Source organism: Pseudophryne corroboree, chromosome 7 (assembly GCF_028390025.1).
Source record: "Pseudophryne corroboree isolate aPseCor3 chromosome 7, aPseCor3.hap2, whole genome shotgun sequence".
Taxonomy (NCBI): Eukaryota; Metazoa; Chordata; class Amphibia; order Anura; family Myobatrachidae; genus Pseudophryne; species Pseudophryne corroboree.
The window spans coordinates 62,781,483-62,802,080 of NC_086450.1; the positions used below are offsets into that span (position 1 = coordinate 62,781,483).

The window sequence follows — 20,598 nt, forward strand, 5'->3', positions numbered from 1 at the left end:
TGAAATTCGGAACCTTTTAATGAAAGGGAAGAGAGAAAGTTTAAATTAAAAGGATATGACTTGTTTGATGTAAATCACAAAAAATAGGAAATAATAAAAAAAGGCATAGACGGTACGGAACGATGAGTGTTGATGTGCCTGAAAGAGTGTGTGCATGTGCCGGGGGTGGGGTGGGGTGGAGGGGGGGGGGTTGGAGATGACGAATTTACTCTCTGGAGACGGTGTGTGTGGGAAGGGGAGGTGGAGGATGGGGGGCGCACTTTAGAAAAAGTTTTATTAGAAGGGAATATCAGGAGCATTTATCATTTTTCTCGCATTGCCAAGTAGCTGATTATTCCTCATTTCCCTTTTTGTCATTTTCTTGATGAGTTTTTTACGCTGGTGCAGTTAACGCCTTGCTTCTTTACAGCAAAATGCGGGCCTGCAGCAGAGGGGTTAAATGGGGTGGATTCGGTGGGCTTAGGAAACCCATGGCTCGCTAGCTGACGTACTACACGTTTCAGCATGACCTGGCCAGAGCTGTGGTTGGCAAGACATGCTAAAACGTGAAGGTTCATGACAACTGAAGACCCCACAGGTTACCGGCCTCAGTCCAAAAGCAAGGCATGCTGCAACCTATAGTTCCACAACACCTTGAAAGTCTCCGGCTGCCTACCTCCGGATCAGTGAGTAGGGTTTAGGGGTCACTTTCTGTGGATAAGCACATAGGGGCTGATGCAGGGTCGAACGCAGGCCGGTTTTGCAGACGTATCTAGCGCGTTTCGGCGGTATGCATGCTCTGGAGCAGAGTGTGAAACTGCTGAGGATGATGCAGCCAACTCAGTCACATCTCCGCCTGCGGGTGAAGAGGCAAAACGGAGCGGTAACAAGGCTGATTGCTAAGTTTAGTGATGTAGTGTCGTCAAAACCACGGCACATGCAGAGTTGCGCGCAGGCACAAATACGTGCCACAGCAGGTAATGCCGCTTTCAGACAGATCTTTTGTACCATTTACTGGACTGGTGCAGGCGCACAGTAATAATGACGATTGGTATCATACCAGGTGGGCGGTCATGTGGCATACAGGCGTACATACACATTTAATTTCATGCTCCCCGTACAATGGCAAACACCTGGTTGGTTGGTCACCGCACTGCACCATATTGCGGTTTCCAGGCAGTGGCTACTGACCCCCAAATACGTAATTTTTAGTAGAATTATTTTGCAGTATATAAGCTAATGATTAGTTCTGCTTTAATGTTTTATAGAAACACCAAATTTTCCAACACATCTATTTAAAAAATAAATACTTAACCCGTAGCTGAAAGTAATTAAAACTAAACACATTACTACTTAAAAAGTGAACCATGGATCTTAATGAGGGTTGTGGAATGCAAAGGCTAAGACTCCCTCTTATAGTCCCAATCTATGATACAGCTTCTATCACCCATGTCTGCAAGCAACCGCTATGATCACCCCAAAAGTTCATAATGGCTTAACCATAGCAGGATTGCACAATTATTAAAGGGTTAAAAGCAACAAAACTCTGTGCATCATGAAGGTCTTCTCATCTAATGTATTAAAGAGATCAAGATTGTGCATGCTGGTCGCAGCCGTGTTCTACCCAGGTATGTACACTTTCTGTACCAAGCACCCCCCCCCCTTCCCCAAACCACCCCAAAAGATAGGCCCCACAATTCCCCCAGCTCACTGCTGTGGAATTAGCAGGAGAGAAGAAGGTTACTGTTCCCTTTTAAAGGTTCCTGATCTAGATGAATAAAACACACACAGCCGTTTTCTGGGCTCTCTGCAGACTGTATTGTTCCTCTGTGACAATGCTCACAAATAGCGTCTCTCACAGGAGACATCTTCAAACCCTACCCCCTCCCTCAATGCACGGCTGTCTTTTTTTGGCTGCACGGATCCTTGTTATTATTTCTCGCGCCTCTGAAGACGTCTCTCTTCTCTTTTTCCCTCTGTTCCATTTCCCCCGTCACAAGATTGTCACTTGGAGGATTCTATCCCTTTCTAGTGCTTTTCTCTTGGAAGACGCTTAAAGCCTCGTCCCCGACTGTCACTTCAATGGGGTTACGGCCACGTTCCTACCTCAGCTGTATGCATTACCTGAATTCCCGAGAAAATCTTTCCTCCGGAACCAGAGAAATTTGTGCAAATTACAAGTAAAAGTGTCTACCTTACATTAACAACCTCATCGCCAGGGGTTTAAAGGGAACTGTGCGGGGAAGGGGGGGGGGTGATTTATAGGTACACTGCACAAAGATAGAAACCTTTTATTTTGCTGAACGCCACTTCCATGGGAAGAGATTTTATCTACTATAAAGGATACCTGTACGATGTACACCTGTGAGCTGGAAGTGGTGTTTGCATGCAGCTGCGGTGTGACACGGCAGGGGGAGGCTATGTGGGCGGGGACATGCTGCAGGGGGAGACTGCTGACCTTTATTGGGGGGAAAGTCTGCAACGTGCTGCAAGGAGTAAAAACTAGAAGGCATAAGATTTGTTAATAGGAAAGCAAAAGACGGGGATGATCTAGGTACAGGATTGAGGGCACTGTATGAACTTTACATGAATATGTTGTGGGGTGAAATAGAAATTGAATAACATTTTTTCATTTTAGCTAAAAAATTAAATAAAAAAAATGGCAGCAGGGTCGTTTCAAGGCCACCGACTGTATGGAAAGTTGGCAGGTGGGAGACCATAGTTTGCAATATACACGCAGAAGGCATAGACCACATGCAAAGTGGGGCAGCATAAAGAATGCAGAAACTCTCAAGTACAGAAGATAAAAACCACACACACACACATTGCCACCACTGCCTTTAATGGGAAATCGGAATAAACTGGCAGTATGGGCCTGATTCGGAGGTAGATGTAATGCCCATCTAAAGAAGATATGCAAATGCCTCAGCTGCTGAGGTTTGCATTGATACGCCCACTGCCACACAGAACCGCCGATTACGTACAAAGACGCACCATCGGATTTCTGAGCAGACGCATGAATGTCTGCAGCAACCAGAACCACTGTCACTGGCTCCGATGTGCTTCTACGAAACGGTAGCGACACGCCTGCCTTTTGGTATCCACCCCTTTTATTTACCACAAACGGTCACTGCCTGTCAGTCACTCTATGTCCTAATACACACTACGACCGCACTTGTGCAGCAAGTCATCGGACAACTAGCTGCAAACATCGGCATTGTGTCTGAAGCAGGCCCTATGTTTTTCATACAGCAGTGATCAATGTTTAATCAGGTATGGTTCATTAGGTCAACAGTGTCTAGGTTGCCCCCAAAAGGTCGGCTTGCACGAGCTCGACAAAATCGAAATGTCGACATTAAAATGGCAGACACATGAGGTTTTTTTTAGGTTTTTGGGGTGTCAATGTTTAACTTTTAGCACATGGACCCCCAATTAGTGTACCCCTTCGCTCGCCATGCTTTGGGGAAGGTGCCTCGCTCCACTACCGCCGCGCTCAGCACAGGTTACTATTTCCAATCATAGCCCACGTGTATGGCACAGTATGAAAGAACATAAAAATTTTTAAAAATCGTGAAAACCTCATGTTGACCATATTTTGACCAGGTCGACCAATAGTGACCTATTCACTGTTGAATGGTTTACTGCTGACCTAAAGACGGTGTACCATCCAGTCCAATTCTGGCAAATGAAGAAACCCATTACTGTAAACCGGTAAAAAGCAACCTCTATACATTTCTTGTGCCACTTGGGGGACCTCTAACCTTCAGAAGGGCCATTCACAGTTCTTAATCTCAGTAGTAAGTCATATCAATACATTAAATCAATGAAAGAGACACGTATATGTGATAATGTATCAGCTTGATGATTTTAAGCAAGTGTTACTAGCTATACCAAACAAACGCCAGCCATCACTGTTGTAATCTGTGCATTTCCCTTTTTATGCAGCAATGCGTCTCTGGTACTGGACCTTATTCCACCCCAGCACAGGGCACAGCGTGCAGGGGAGGAGACCTAAGATCTTCAGGCAGGACCCCACTTGTGACCCTTATGTGCTACGGAATAAGTACTGACATTTCTGCATTGCTCCATGTATTGGCTATTAATCAGCTGTATTGTGGCTAGAGTCAGAAGTAATAATTGAAACGTATGCGCTGCTTGTTCATTGCCTCAAGCAAAGCCTACTTCTAATACATACATTTACAAATGTCTTGGTAAAGGAGAAGCCATTTAACTCTATGAAGCCTATAGGAATACTTTGTAAATTGCAACTTTATTGAAATATACTAGAACAAGGTGAGAATAATTTTTACCGGTAAACAATTAGTGGTCGCGCATTTATGAGTCTGACTAGTAAAACAAATCAATTAGCAATTAGTAATATTACAGAGGTAGGTGTTTATAATGCTGGGCTGGAAATTTAATTATCATCAACTGTGTGATAAGAGAGGTTTGGGCTATGATACTACGGAGTGGTGAGATTGGCAAGTAGTCATTTATGGGTGGTCTTCAAGTTGCCGGCGGACGGGCTCCTGACGACCACCATACTGGCACCGGAATCCCGACCGCTGGCATATCGACAGATTTTTTCCCTCTTGGGGGTCCACAACCCCCCTGGAGGGAGAATAGATAGCGTGGCGCGTGTAGCGTGCCACCATGCCTGCAAGGGGCTCATTTGCGCTCGCCCAGCTGTCGGTATGCCGGCGGTCGGGATTCCGGCGCCGGTATGCTGGTCGCCGGGAGCCCAACTGCCGCCAACACATACTGCACCCGTCATTTATACAAGGGTTGCAATTGTGCACATTACACACTGGAGCAGATGTACTAACCTGGAGAAGGGATAAAGAAGTGATAAGTGGAAGGTGATAATGCATCAGCCAATCATCACGGATTTGAAAAATGACAGTGAGGAGCTGATTGGCTGGTGCGTTATCACTTTGCTCTTATCACTGCTTTATCAGTTCTCCAGGCTTAGTACATCTGTCCCACTATTCCTAAATCAGAGGAAATACTTTTCACAGCTTTTATAACTACAGACCTTTTATGTATTTATTCATCTCATCACCCTTTTCTGCATAGTTTCTGAATCATACTTTTTTTTTTTTTTTTTTTTTAGAACAAATCCTCTCCAAATGATTTGGAAGCCTGAACATCTATATTGATTGTGCTGCCGGCATACGGTGTGAACACTTCATCACTGGTCTGTAAAGCACTTACCGCTGCTGATGGCCGAGCTAGCGAGGACGGCGCCTTCATTCCACTGATCTGCGCTGGACACAGAGTAGGATCGCTGGTGCATCCCGTCAATGCGGCTGAAAGACCCCAGGCTAATGCCACTCGGACCGCTGCCCATCTGGGTGACAGACGTGCTGCTCGTCACATTACCTGGAACGGTAATCACATAAAAGTTATGACATCAGTTTTAAAGCACCAAGACTCTATAGGGTATTTAAAGCATGGTAACAGAACTCCTATAGCAATTAGAGTATTATACTAATTGTGGGAAAGACCAGTGCATTGAGGAGGGGGGAGTCTGATCCTAGTGGGAGCAAGCAGCTCTCTCACTAGGGGTGTCCATTGCCTAGTACGGGATACAGTCAGGAAACCGACAGTGGGATCCAGGCGGTCAGAATCCCAATGGTACGGTTAGGCACTAGGGGAAGGGCTAAAGCACTAGGACAGGCCTTGCCAACCTGTGGCTTTCCAGCTGTTGTGAAACTACAAGTCCCAGCATACCCTGTCACAGTATTGCTATTAGGGAACGCTAAAACTGTGGCAGGGACTGCTGGGATGTGTAGTTTCACAAACGCTTGATAGCCACAGGTGGCCAGGCCAGCACTAGGGGGTGCGGGAGGTTAGGGTTAAGCTGCGGGAGGGGATGGTTAGGGTTAGGCTGCGGGAGGGGATGGTTAGGGTTAGGCCGCGGGAGGGGACGGTTAGGGTTAGGCCGCGGGAGGGGACAGTTAGGGTTAGGCTGCGAGAGGGGACGGTTAGGGTCAGGCTGCGGGAGGGGACGGTTAGGGTTAGGCTGCGGGAGGGGACGGTTAGGGTTAGGCTGCGGGAGGGGACGGTTAGGGTTAGGCTGCGGGAGGGGACGGTTAGGGTTAGGCTGTGGGAGGGGACGGTTAGGGTTAGGCTGCGAGAGGGGACGGTTAGGGTTAGGCTGCGGGAGGGGACGGTTAGGTTGCGGGAGGGGACGGTTAGGGTTAGGCTGCGGGAGGGGACGGTTAGGGTTAGGCTGCGGGAGGGGACGGTTAGGGTTAGGCTGCGGGAGGGGACGGTTAGGGTAAAGTTAAAACTTGTTTACTCATGATTTATTATATACCTGTAGATTAATAAACAAGTTTGAACCTAAGACATATGGAATCATGATTTTATTGCAGAAACATAAGAAGTCTACAATAGACTGCATGTAATACAGCATCACAACCAGATATGCACTCAGGCTACAATACATAAGGTTATTAATAGGAACCAACATGGATTTGTGAAGGATAGATCATGTCAAACAAACTTACTAGGTTTTTATGAAACGGTTAGTACGAACCTTGACCAGGGTAAGGAGGTCGATAAAATCTTTTTAGACTTTGCTAAAGCTTTCGAAACAGTACCACACATGAGACTTATCTAGAAGTTAGAAGAACTAAGGCTAGGGAGCACAATATGCACTTGGGTCAGAAATTTACTACATAATAGGGAGCAGTGCGTTGTGGTTAATGGGACTTTTTCAAATTGGACTGAAGTACTAAGTAGTGTGCCACAAGGGTCTGTACTTGGACCACTATTGTTCAACATTTTTATTAACGATCTAGCAGTAGGTCTAGAGAGCATGGGTGGTCATTCCGAGTTGTTCGCTCGCTAGCTGCTTTTAGCAGAATTGCAAACGCTAGGCCGCCGCCCTCTGGGAGTGTATCTTAGCAGAATAGCGAACGAAAGATTAGCAGAACTGCTACTAAATAATTCCTTGCAGTTTCTGAGTAGCTCCAGACCTACTCCTAGATTGCAATCACCTCAGTCCGTTTAGTTCCTGGTTTGACGTCACAAACACGCCCTGCGTTCGGCCAGCCACTCCCCCGTTTCTCCAGCCACTCCTGCGTTTTTACCTGGCACGCCTGCGTTTTTTAGCACACTCCCGGAAAACGCTCAGTTACCTCCCAGAAACACCCACTTCCTGTCAATCACACTACGATCACTCGAGCGATGAAAAAACGTCGCTCGAGCTTGTGCAAATCTCCAAAGTTTTGTGTTAAATTACTGAACGCATGCGCGCTGCGTACCATGCGCATGCGCATTTTCCACCTAATCGCTCCGTTGTGAAAAACGGCAACGAGCGAACAACTCGGAATGACCACCATGGTGTCAATTTTTGCAGACGATACCAAACTGTGTAAGGTTATAAATTCAGAGGGGGAAGCTGAGTCTCTTCCGAACGACTTAGTCAAACTGGAAGCATGGGCAGCAAAATGGAGAATAAGCTTCAATACAGACAAGTGTAAGGTAATGCACTTTGGTAGCAAGAACAAAAATACCACCTTCATACTAAATGGGGGAAAACTAGGAGATTCTGTACTGGAAAAAGATTTAGGTGTTCACATAGATAACAAACTTAGCAGCAGTATCCAAAGTAAAATTGCAGCAAAGAAGGCCAACAAGGTATTAGCATGTATAAAGTGGGGAATTGATGCAAGGGATGAGAATGTTATACTCCCTATATAAAACCCTAGTGAGGCCACATCTTTAATACTGTGCACAATTTTGGGCACCAAACTACAAAAAAAATATCCTGGAACTAGAAAAGGTTCAGAGGCGGGCGACCAAACTAATTAAGGGGATGGAGACGCTGGATTACGAGGAAAGGCATGAAATCCTTGGCATGTTTACACTGGAAAAGAGGAGACTAAGAGGGGACATGATCAACATTTACAAATATATAAGGGGACAGTACACAGAGCTTGCGGGGGATCTGTTTTTGGTAAGATCAACACAGAGGACACGTGGACACATGCTTAGGTTAGAGGAGATTTCGCACACAGAGATGTAAAGGTTTCTTCACAGTAAGGACAATACGTGTTTGGAATTCTCTGCCTGAGAGAGTAGTAATGGCGGACTCGGTCAACACTTTTAAGAATGAGCTAGATAAGTACCTAATGGATAAGGATATACAGGGTTATGGTGCGTAGTCACGCACTATAGTTATAAAAAATAATAAAAAAATAATAGAGGAATAGACACAGCGGCCGACATTAGCAATAGACTAAGGGGTGTATTTACTAAGCCTTGGATGGAGATAAAGTCAACGGAGTTAAAGTCCCAGCCAATCGGCTCCTAACTGCCATGTCACAGGCTGGGTTTGAAAAATGTCAGTTAGGAGCTGATTGGCTGGTACTTTATCTCCATCCAAGGCTTAGTAAATAGACCCCTAAATTAGTCCTAAAAATAATACAGCATAGGAGACCACAAATAGGTTGAACTCGACGGACAAATTGTCTTTTTTCAGCCTCAAAAACTATGCTACTATGTTTCTATGTTACATCCAGAGACCGTTGATCTTTTATGATCAGAAGAGTTGGCACGATAACATTGATCACGCATAGGATTAGTGCCAATGGCAGCAGTACAGCGGAGGCCATATTGTACGATAGGGACAAAGGTGTTCTGCCCCAACTGTGGGATTACGGAACACTAAAAGATATAAGACTTTTGCTATACACAAAGAAAACTGACCACTGTTGTTAATAAGTACATTTACCCTTTATTATACAAGCCCAACAGTAGCCAAGCAGAAGAAGGGAGACCACAAGCATCTACACAGGTAACAAACACAACAGAAACAGACAATATAACAGAAGCTGTATTGCCTTATGACCTAGAACTTACAATCTAAAGGTAAATGAAACATAAGGAACTGTGGATGTTTTGTATGTTGGACAATGTCATGACTGGTGATCTCAATCCAAGTATAAACTTGTACACAATAATGTATGGAGGCAGGACAGTCACACAGTGCGATACAGGTAACAGTAGGAAAATACAGCACAATACTTAGTATCATGCAGAAATAATGCAGGATTAGAGGACAATAACACCTGTTGTGACAACAGCCATCTGATCTTGCAAAATACAAACCACACACGTACTGCAAGTCTGCTGTTGCTACTAGAACTATCCTAATCAACATATTCATTTTAATATCATTGCCCAAGCAATTTCGTAACAGGATGCTGCAATATAAATGCAAAGTTTCTGTAAAGCTGCAGGAGAGCCATAACTCAGGGTGCGGACACAGTGTGTGTGTGTGTGTGTGTGTCTACCTACCTGTGTAGCCTTCACTTTGAAATGCATGTGCTCAGATTGGACAGCTGTACAGTAAGTACACAACGAAACGTCCCAAAAGGTTTGACTCCACACAGTGGGTTCTTGTTCTGTTAAATATCTGGATAATTGTGGACTGAACCCACTACTGCTATTTTTTCTTTTTTGCCACTTAACTTGTGTTTATTATCCAAAGTAACGCAAAAAACAACCACACGTGAAGCTAAAAAATGCATGCAATCCATTTACGGCATCTGCCACCATCCAAACTCTTGGTGGGCCAACCCCCACCCCGCCCCCTTCTATTGTCACATGACTTCATCTCCTGCAGGTGCACCGGAAGCTCTCTGGCCATTTCAATAAAGTGAGTTAGATACATTTTCTATTAATTTAGGCACAGATAACGCACCCAAATGCACACAGGCTAATAGTACATTATCATGCAGACTAGCTGTTTTCATTCTTTTTAACTACAAACAATTGTCTATTGTCTCTTCTGTTCTTCTATTTAACATGAACCAAAAGAGAACAGTGAAGGAAAAAAATAGAAAAAAGTGCAAAGAAAAATGACTACGTATTAATGGGACCAATTCAAGGTTGATTGCAAAACAAAATTTTCCTCTAATGGGCAAACCCATGTGCACGGCAGGTGGGGTAGATAGAACATGTGCAGAGAGAGTTAGATTTGGGTGGGTTAAATTGTTTCTGTGCAAGATAAATACTGGATGCTTTATTATTACACTGCAATTTAGATTCGGTTTGAACACAACCCACCCACATCTAACTCTTTCTGCACATGTTACATCTGCCCCACCTGCAGTGCACATAGTTTTGCCCATTAGATTAAAATGTTTTGCAATCAACCTTGAATTAAGCCAAATGTTCATACAAACACACTAGCGCCCAATGATATTTTAACCGGCGTCCAAGCTGTGAATATACAACACAGAACTTGCACGGGCATATAACCCCCTTACTCCACTGAGAGAAATAAAGATACGGAGATCGGACACACACAGGTAGAAAGCTAGAGGGAGACAGAGAGAGAACGTGAGTGAGTGGAGTTTGGGGTGAGGAAGCTGGTGAATGCAGACCAGAGGGGATGGACACAAAGCGAGGAGGAGAAAGAAAAGGAGAACTGTGCTGCAGACTAAACTGGAAACTCTCCCTGCATCTGACCGCCAACTCTGCATATTAGCGCAGACCACCACTGCTATATGCGAGTTACCGTTACACCGCTTGCTGCTGCTCACACACGCACGCAGGCCTATTTCACTCTCTGTAGGTTTTTTCCCTGACTCAATTTTTATTATTATTATTCTCACATTTACTTGGTCCCGCCACAGCAAGAGCAGCGTCAGTTGGCGCCTGTCGACTGCGAGAGGCGTCCTGATAAACAGCCTCTGCAGGACACACAACAGAGATAATGTACACTTAAGTACTAGCAATGTGCTGCTATTCTGCACAGCCGATTACTCCCCGCGCCTGTCACTCAAAGAGGAAATGGCTGAAGCCATTAGATAGAAACCTTTGCAATGTATCCTAAATGCATCCTGCGATGCTATTAATCTGAGAGCTGGAGGATGCCTAGGGAGGCCCTCCCCTCAGTAATGGGGGTGGGGGGCTCTGTAGAGGGGGTGCAGGCGACTGCGATGCTGTTACCCCTTCCTCCCACTGTCTCGTTAATCAAGATCTGGTTATTGCCCCCACCACAGTCGCAGAGGACAGAGCCCCCTCTTAAAACACTCATTATGAAGCATCTTCAGAGCACAGCTGAGTGGAAAGTGTGACAGAGGGGGTGAGAGATGGGGAGAGAAGTGACGAGGGAGAGAATGGGGTGGGGGTGGGGGGGGAAGCTGAGGTAAAACAAAGAGACAGAACCCACAGGAAGGCAGTGAGGGAGTATACATGGCTTATATACATGGGGGGGGGGGAATAATGTCTGAGGTGTGAATGGATAGGTGTGAGTTTACATAACTTTCCTGCACAATGAAAACACAAGTGCTGGGGAACGAGGAGTGTGCAGGGAAAGTGCACAGGAGAGCGGAGAGACGGCGGGGAGGAGGAAGAAGAGGGGGGGATCGAAGCAAGTCCGATGGCATTAATATTCATGACAATAATTAGTATTCTAGGTCACTGAATATTCATTGCTATTAGTTTGGATTTTATGGGTTTACGAGATGTTCTGATTGTTGGAGTGTGGAGGGTGCCGCGCCATGAGGACTTTTAAGATGTCATCAGCAGTTCAACGCTGAAAACACATTAGTGGTTTTGGGTAAAAATCAGCCCCTTGTCTCCTGATGGATTTAACATTATGAGAGAGACCTGGGGCTAGTGGAGAGTGGAGGAGAAGGGGAGGGGGACGGATCCTGCCTCTCGGGTGGGATGGGACTAGTTTTACATATTTTTAGCTAAAAAAAATAATATAATAGTATAAAGCAACATGCAGTTTTATTCTCATACAAGCAATGGGTTGTATGCAAAGTGCAGCAATCTGTCTGTATCTGTCCCTTGTCACCACCGACCACGGCAGCCGGGGAACTGCAAAAGGTGCTGGTCACAGACAATTGGCTGAACTGAGTCCTGGCACTGCCAAGCTTCTGCACAGAACGCACGGTCGAGTCACATTATTATGACCACCTCCTACACGTGACGTCGGCAGCCTGTAGCCCATGAAGTACGTCACGTGTCATGCGCTGGCTTGCTGGGTATATAAGGTGTGTGATAGGCCGTCTGCACACATATCCCTCGTTGCTGTCATGGGTAGGAAGGGCGATTTATTCAAGTTGTAAAAAGGGATGATTATGGGCTTTCGGGCCAATGGTGGCAGTATTTCTGACACAGCGCAGTGTGTGATGTGTCCCCGTGCTGCTGTGGTGAAGGTGTATCGTGACTGGACAAATGGCACCCCTGCGAATAACTGACGTGGAAACTGCGGAGCACCACCTGCCTTTGATGTGAGAGGTGAAAGTCGGCTATGAAGGTGCGTGAGGGCCGACCGACACGCTACCACGGAGCAGCTCGCCATCAATATGTACCTGTGCCAACCTACCAGCACCTTACTGAGTCACTCCCAGCCCATCTAGCTGCTGTCCGTGCTGCACACGGCGGTTACTCTGGCTATTACCTGGTGGTCATAACAATGTGACTTGACCGTGTAGATCTCTGCTTCCTGGAACACAAGTCTGTGAGCTCCCCTGCAACTGACGCTGTATACAGACTGTCATGTCATCATCCATATACAGGAACTGCACGGAAACTCTCCCAGCATAAGCACCTATGCAGCAACGCAACCAAACTGGTGGCCCAAAGGCTTAAGGGGAACATTTACTAAGTTGTGATAAGAGCGGAGAAGTGAGCTAGTGGAGAAATTTCCCTATCAACCAATCAGCAGCTCTGTATCATTTTATAATATGCAAATTATAGTTGTTACTTCAGTGCTGATTGGTTGCCATGGGCAACTTCTCCACTGGCTCACTTCTCCGCTCTTATCACTGCTTAGTAAATGTCCCCCTAAGACATGTGTGTCTCGTTAACGGTTTGTTACTCAGACATGTCCTAACCCATTACAAACTTTCATATCACTGCAATATAATACAACAGGGGTTTCTATATCTGGGGTGTTTCCATACAATGATTACTCTATGAAGATATAAAACAAGCTTGGACCTACAATGTACTCATAAGCCGCTTAAAATAAGCTAAAAATAATATAGGCTGGCCTTTTTAAAAAAAATAAATAAATAAATGTAAGAAAACATACTACATATTACACTGGAGTAGTATGAACGGCTCCTGTTGTTCCGGAGCATTATTACTCTGTACTGTAGGCTGTTACTAACACCACGTCCGAAGAGTCCTGTAACGTTACAGTCCAGCTCCCTCCTGCGCTATGACTGCGCACCAGCACCGTTCCTGCGCCAGGGCTTTTAGTTGGTAGAGAGAGTGAAGTGCTGGGTATATTGGGACATGGGAGGCTGAACAAAAGGGTATACTGTTTGTGTTTAGCAGTCCTCTAAAATGCAAGGATTACCCCACTGTTGTACATACAGCAGATATGCCTTGTATTACAGCCCCAGCGATAGACAAGTCACACTTTACAACACTATAACCAGAAGGGTGATGGATACAAAGGCACCAGAGAATTACACAGACACACGATGATTCACACTGAGGGAGATAGAGACACCACTTACCATAGTAATCAGACAAACCGCCATTTACATTGAAGATGACATAAGCACAAGCATAGTAATAGAAAGAGCTGTGAAAGCTACAAAATCATAAAAGTCTTGGAGAACACTCAGAGCTGAATTATCTATGAGCCCAGGAAATAAGCCAATCACAAAGGTGTATAGATATCTAGGTAATTCCATGTAAACATCAGCTCTTCCAGACAATTATTCCTGTAAGTGAAAGCTGCTCGCATTCCATCCAACCAGTGCAAAGGGCTCCGATGGGGAAAGGGCCACTTAAGACTAGGAGAAGCCCTTTGCTCCAAGAAAAACACAAATATGTTTGTGTGACGTTACGGTGAAGTGAATTGATAAAGCCCCAGCATACAGTATTGGACAGAATTAGAGTTTTATTGATAGACTGAATTATTATTATTTTTTAAATCTCTTGCTATCCAGAAGACAGAGCAGGTTATAGAAAGAGTAAGTGTCAGTGCTGTACAAGCTCTGCATGATGGGCATCTTGCCTCCACGACATAAGGCTCAACCGTGACCCTTGCAAGGGTGAGCACACCTTGGCTTACCAGCCAGATGGCCAACGGATGCTGCCTCAACTCACCACGGGTCTGAAAATCCAAAAACCATCCGGTAAGTCTCATTATCTGATGTGTATAATAATGCAAGGTAACAGACAGAACTACAGTTCTTTGAGCCTCATTATTATGCAAATCCTGGGGCAAGACTAGGCGAGGACCCTTTTTCCCGGGTTATGCTGGAGATTTTCCCAGGGATCAAAAACTCTTCAGCTTCCCTTTAAGAAGGCGCTTCCAAAGTCTTTGGGATGGGGGGGGGGGGGGGGTACTTTGAGGGTCACTCTGACCCCACTCTGTAGAGTAGCCTATAATGGGAAACTTGCTACCGAAACCAAAAATCACAACAGAACGGACATTCAATGGAGTGTATAGATTAAATAAGTGACTTTCATCTTGAACTATAAAACATTTTCAACTTTAAAAAGTCCACAGACGTGGCCGAAATGCATTGTGTGACTTCTCTGTCACGGTGATCTAACTCCAAGCAGTTCTAAATTTGCCCTGCTGGACCCAAACATAAAGGCCGGGCTTTAAATGTTAACGCGCCCCTTATCTCCCGTCTAAAGTGATGGGCGATATTCAAATGTCCCCCGATTGCGCCCACTAGTCTGGTTTAGGCGCATTAAGCATCTAATCCCGATGAAACTAATGGGCGCGATCGAGAAAAGACCTGTTTGGGCGCCCAAACGGGTCTCTTTACGCGCATTTCAGCTCGCTACCTCCGGGGGGGGGGGGGGGGGGGGGGGGTAACGAGCTTGTCGAGGCCGTTGGCAGTAACATTAGAATACCGCCGGCGGGCGCGATCGCGGCCGGGAGAGCACATTTGAATCTGACCAAATTACCCAGGTCCGTGGATGCCTCTGTAATCAGCGGATTACCTGTTTGCTAAGCGCTCTCTGGAGCTGCCGGCTACTTCATTGCTTGAAATTGAGAAAGCCAGGATCAGCACAGAATAGTGCAGCTCACTGCATGACAGCTACATCCCGGTGACCCAAGACTTCTAGTGGGGTGATCCAGAGGGACTTTTTGGGACTACCTGCTGTGAAGGGATGTAACAGCCGGTAAAGAGACGCTAGCTGGCTGAGAACTTTAATCCTTTAGGGCAGTTGTTTCCAAACTTTTTTGAATCACAACGCCCTAGAATATCAGATTTTTTTTCACGGCACCCCTAGGCCAAAAATTTCTTATTGAGAAATTTAGAAAGAAATATTACATTAAGTAGATCGCGTTTCTATGTCATCCTTAGGGTCAGTTGTGTGGTGAGGGACAGGATTTGCTTCTGTTTGGCCACATATTTTATTACTGGCAGCCAACAGCACTGGTTTTACCTATTATATTGACCATGAATAATTTGAATTGGTCCTGGACCACCAACCCAGGGCACCCCTGCAAGTGTCCCGAGGCACCCCAGGGAGCCACGGCACACAGTTTGGGAACCTCTGCCTTAGGGGGAAATGTGCTAAACACCTTGGAGAATGATAAAGTGGAGAGAGAGATAAAGTACCCGACAATCACTGATTGGTTGGTAGTTTATCTCTCCCCACTTTACCCCTCTCTTAGGCTTAGTACATCTGCCCCTTAGTGTGGCTGGATTGAGAATTGGAGCCATGCAAGTGGGTTTAGGCATTGATATACACTTGCACTGATATACTGTACTGGAGGTCTCCAGAAGACTGCACGATACGGTACTGTATGATAGTAATAAAACTAACGCTTCTCGTATAATAACAACTGATATTCGCAAATGAACAGTTATCTATTTTGAATACCGGGGCTGGAAGAGATATAATTCCTAATTGTTATAATTAGTTTATACTGATATATGAAGTTACTTTTATTATTATTGCTGGGATGTTATATGTGTATACGAGATGTTTTTATATCATTTTGATGTATGAATACATTTTAAATATACTATTGAATTTATTGTATCAGCAGGACACAGCAGCGCAGTTTATTTGTTTTTGTAATTTGCACAGAGGGGAGACAGAATTACCCTTATTGAATAGGCACAAGTGGGAATCACTTTATGAAGAGAACTCTTGGGCACATCCCAAAGACGCCATAAATGCATCATAGTTGTAGAAAAACTGGACTTTTTATACCGACACAGACTCACTTTCCTGCAAGCAACACACTGGGGTAAATTTACTAAGATGGGAGTGTTCTTAGAACTGGTGATGTTGCTCATAACAACCAATCAGATTCTACTTAACAGTTATCAAGCTGCTTCTAGAACAGTGGTTCTCAAACTCGGTCCTCAGGACCCCACACAGTTCACGTTTTCCATGTCACCCGGCAGCTGCACTGTGTATCACTAACTGTCACATTTGAAAAATCTACAGGTGACCTGCAAAACATGAACCGTGTGGGGTCCTGAGGACCGAGTTTGAGAACCTGTGTTCTAGAAGATATTAGATAGAATCTGACTGGTTGCTATGGGCACATCACCATGGATGGTGTAATGCAGGCATGTCCAAACTGCGGCCCTCCAGCTGTTGTGAAACTACACATCCCATCATGCCCTGACACAGCTTTAGCATTATCTGACAGCAAAACTGTGTCAGGGAATGCTGGGATATGTAGTTTCACAACAGCTGGAGGGCCGCAGTTTGGACATGCCTGGTGTAATGGTTAGCATTACTGCCTCACAGCACTGAGGTCATGGGTTTGATTCCCACCACGGCCCTAACTGTGTGGAGTTTGTATATTCTCCCCGTACTTGCGTGGGTTGCCTCCGGGTACTCTGGTTTCCTCCCACAATCCAAAAAAATACTGGTAGGTTAATTCGCTCCAAACAAAAATTAACTTTAGTGTGAATGTGTGTGTGTACATGTGGTAGGGGATATAGATTGTAAGCTCCACTGGGGCAGGGAAAGATGTGAATGCCCAAATATTCTCTGTAAAGCGCTGCGGAATATGTGTGCGCTATATAAAATAACTGGTAATAAATAAAAGAATTAATTAGTAAATTTACCCAATTATCTGCACCTAGCATCAATTACTGGGACACACATCTTCCTGAATTAATGTGTTAGATATCCTGAACTTTCATTGTAACTAGAACCAGAAAGCAGTTCCATGACACAATCCTACACCGGACTGACCTCTCCTCGGTCAGCACGTGTCCTAAATGATGAATGCCAATTCTTTCTGAATTTTCTGGCAAGAAAGGATCAGATATGGTAATAACACTTATGTGTTATACCATACCTCCCATCTCTGTGCCTGAAGCAGGACAGGGGGAGTGGCCACGTAAGAGTGGGTGTGTCTAGCGCTGAAAAGCACTAGCTCCTCCTCCCCCCCCCTGTACCTTGAAGTCACCTGTTTGCCACCGCATGCAGCAGTGCCAGGGCAGCAGTGAATGAGATACCGGGAGAGTCCAGAGGTATGCTACACCTTTAAGAGTCACCGCACAGTTTGCCTTTTTGGCTATTTAACGGACCTGAAATAGCATATATTGGACGTTTAATTCCAGAATTATTTCAACGTTGGGATCAACTGACACAAACAATCCCATCAACCACTAAACAGGCAATTAGGAAAAACGTTCAGCACACTTCTTGGTACTCCTGACCAATACTGGCAGACCCATCCCCTATTGCTGTTGTACCCTTTATATATTACCTCACAGGGTGCTCTACCAAAACACCTGCATGATTATAATCTCCATATACCGGACCCCCACTCCATGGATGGACTGCTTAGTCCTAAAGACCGTATGAGCAACCGTCAGGTTACTATATCTTACATATATGTAATTGCCTCATCTGCAATGACCCGGAAGATAAATCTAATCTAAGGCTAGGCATACACAGAGATAAAATGTCTGTCAGATCGACATTCATTTATCTGGCAGCCTGACACCTGCAGAGATCATGGCCATACAAGGTGAGATATCTCACAGTGTATGGGCCACAATATCTGGATTACCCAGTCACCTGCGGCAGGTCATACACTCACTGATGAGGCTGACGTGCGACTCGGATGGACATACTGGACAATTAGGCATGTCTGACTGATTGGTATTTTGAGATTGGTTGCACAAACACACAGTACAGTTATCTGGACGATCCGCCAATCGATGACAGAGATAATTTTATAATGTATGGCCAGCATTAGACAGCAGAAAAAGCACAATACTCCACTCAATATAGAAGGACCCTCGAGCTATGTAATACGTATGTAATGACTGTATAGTCTATTATTGAATACATTTCCATCACTTAATGTATTGCTCAAAGCTGAAATAAAAAAAAAAAAAACAAAACAAAAAATAAAATAGGATTTTAATTATCTACCGGTAAATCCTTTTCTCGTAGTCCATAAGGGATACTGGGGAGACTTCGTACGATGGGGGTATAGATGGGGTCCAAAAGAGCCAGTGCACTTTACATTTCTTCATTGGGTGTGCTGGCTCCTCCCCTCTATGCCCCCTCCCACAGGCAGTTATAGGTAAAACAGTGCCCGAAGGAGAAAGGACATATATGAGAGAAGGAACATGATAAAGTGTGGTGAGATTTAATACCAGCACACCACAAACATATCACAACCAGCAACAGCTGGTAACAATAACAGCAACAGCTGAACAGGTAACCACATAACAGAAACCCTGCAGAAAAGTCAACGCACTGAGGTGCGCGCCCAATGGGGGTCATTTCCGAGATGATCGTTCACACTGACATGCGGGGGGACGCCCAGCACAGGGCTATCCCGCCCGGAAGGCAGTGCCTCACCCCCCCCCCCTCCCCACCACAGAAGTGCAAAGGCATCGCACAGCGGCGATTCCTTTGCACTTCAAGAGTAGCTCCCGACCAGGGCAGCTTTAGCGTGCTGGCCGGGAGCTACTCATCACTCCCCTGCCCGCAGCGGCTGCGTGTGACGTCACGCAGCCGCTGCGGCCCACCCCCCGTTCGGTCCGGCCACGCCTGTGTTGGTCGGACCGTACCCACGAAACGGCGTCCAAATACCACCGGTCCGCCCCCCCCCCCCTCCCCAGCGACCGCCTCTGCCTGTCAATCAGGCAGAGGTGATCGTACCGGCCCGACGGCCTTCTGGCATGCGCCGGCGCACTGCGGCGCCGGCGCAGTTCTGACCTGATCGCACCGCTGCGATAAACTGCAGCGTGCGATCGGGTCAGAATGACCCCCAATATCCCTTATGGACTACGAGAAAAGGATTTACCGGTAGGTATTAAAATCCTATTTTCTCTAGCATCCATGGATATAAGGGATATTGGGGAGACTTAGTACGATGGGGACGTCCCAAAGCTTCAAGAACGGGCGGGAACGTGTGGAGACTTCTGCAGCACCGACTGCCCAAACTGGGTATTCTCTTTGGCCAGGGTATCAAACTTGTAGAACTTTACAAAAGTGTTCTTCCCTGACCAGGTAGCAGCACGGCACAATTGCAAGGCCGAGACTCCACGAGCAGCCGCCCAAGAAGAGTCCACTGATCTTGTAGAGTGAGCCTTCAGACACTTAGGAACAGGTAAGGCTGCCGAAACATAGGCCTGTTGGGTAGTAAGCCTAAGTCAACGAGCAATGGACTGCTTTGAAGCAGGACAACCCTTTTTCTGCGCATCATAGAGCACGAACTAGGAATCAGTCTTTCTGATCCAAGCCATTAGCTTGACATAGATCTTAAGGCTCGCACAGCATCCAATGCCTCCGGAGGAGCATAAGTGTCAGAACTGGACGGAACCACAATAGGTTGATTCAGGTGAAACGCAGAGACAACCTTCGGCAGGAACAGCTGCCTAGTCCTGAGCTCCGCTCTGTCTTCGTAAAAGACAACGTATGGGCTCTTACATGATAAGGCCCCCAATCCTGAGACACGTCTAGCAGAAGCCAGGGCCAGTAACATCACAGTCTTCCACGTGAGATACTTGTCTTCTACCGTCATCAGAGGCTCAAACCAGGATGACTGTAGAAATTGCAACACCACATTCAAATCCCAGGGTGCAGTAGGCGGCACAAAAGGAGGTTGTATGTGGAGTACCCCTTGCAAGAAGGTCTGAACTTCTGGCAACAGTGCCAATTTTCTCTGGAAGAAAATGGAGAGAGCTGAAATCTGGAACTTAATGGAACCCAGACGCAAGCCCTTATCCACACCAGCCTGCAGGAAACCCAAGAAGCGACCCAAGTGGAACTCTGCAGGCGGATATGTGCGTTCCTTGCACCAAGAGACATATCTTCTCCAGATATGATGAGAGTGTTTTGACGTCACAGGTTTCCTGACCTGAACCATGGTAGCAATAATAAGAATTTACTCACCGGTAATTCTATTTCTCGTAGTCCGTAGTGGATGCTGGGACTCCGTAAGGACCATGGGGAATAGCGGCTCCGCAGGAGACTGGGCACAACTATAAAGAAAGCTTTAGACTACTGGTGTGCACTGGCTCCTCCCACTATGACCCTCCTCCAGACTTCAGTTAGGATACTGTGCCCGGAAGAGCTGACACAATAAGGAAGGATTTTGAATCCCGGGTAAGACTCATACCAGCCACACCAATCACACCGTATAACTCGTGATACAATACC

General features: G+C 45.9%; 1 protein-coding gene across 7 annotated transcripts in view; it reads right to left on the reverse strand.

Annotated features, from left to right (window-relative positions):
• The window catches only part of AGAP1 (ArfGAP with GTPase domain, ankyrin repeat and PH domain 1), a 636,024-nt gene that overhangs the window by 79,457 nt on the left and 535,969 nt on the right, over positions 1–20,598 (reverse strand). For all 7 annotated transcript variants that reach the window (XM_063933229.1, XM_063933230.1, XM_063933228.1 and 4 more), the window contains one exon: positions 5,194–5,361. In XM_063933229.1, the coding sequence (XP_063789299.1) occupies positions 5,194–5,361 (168 nt within the window). The remainder of the gene's footprint in view (positions 1–5,193; positions 5,362–20,598) is intronic.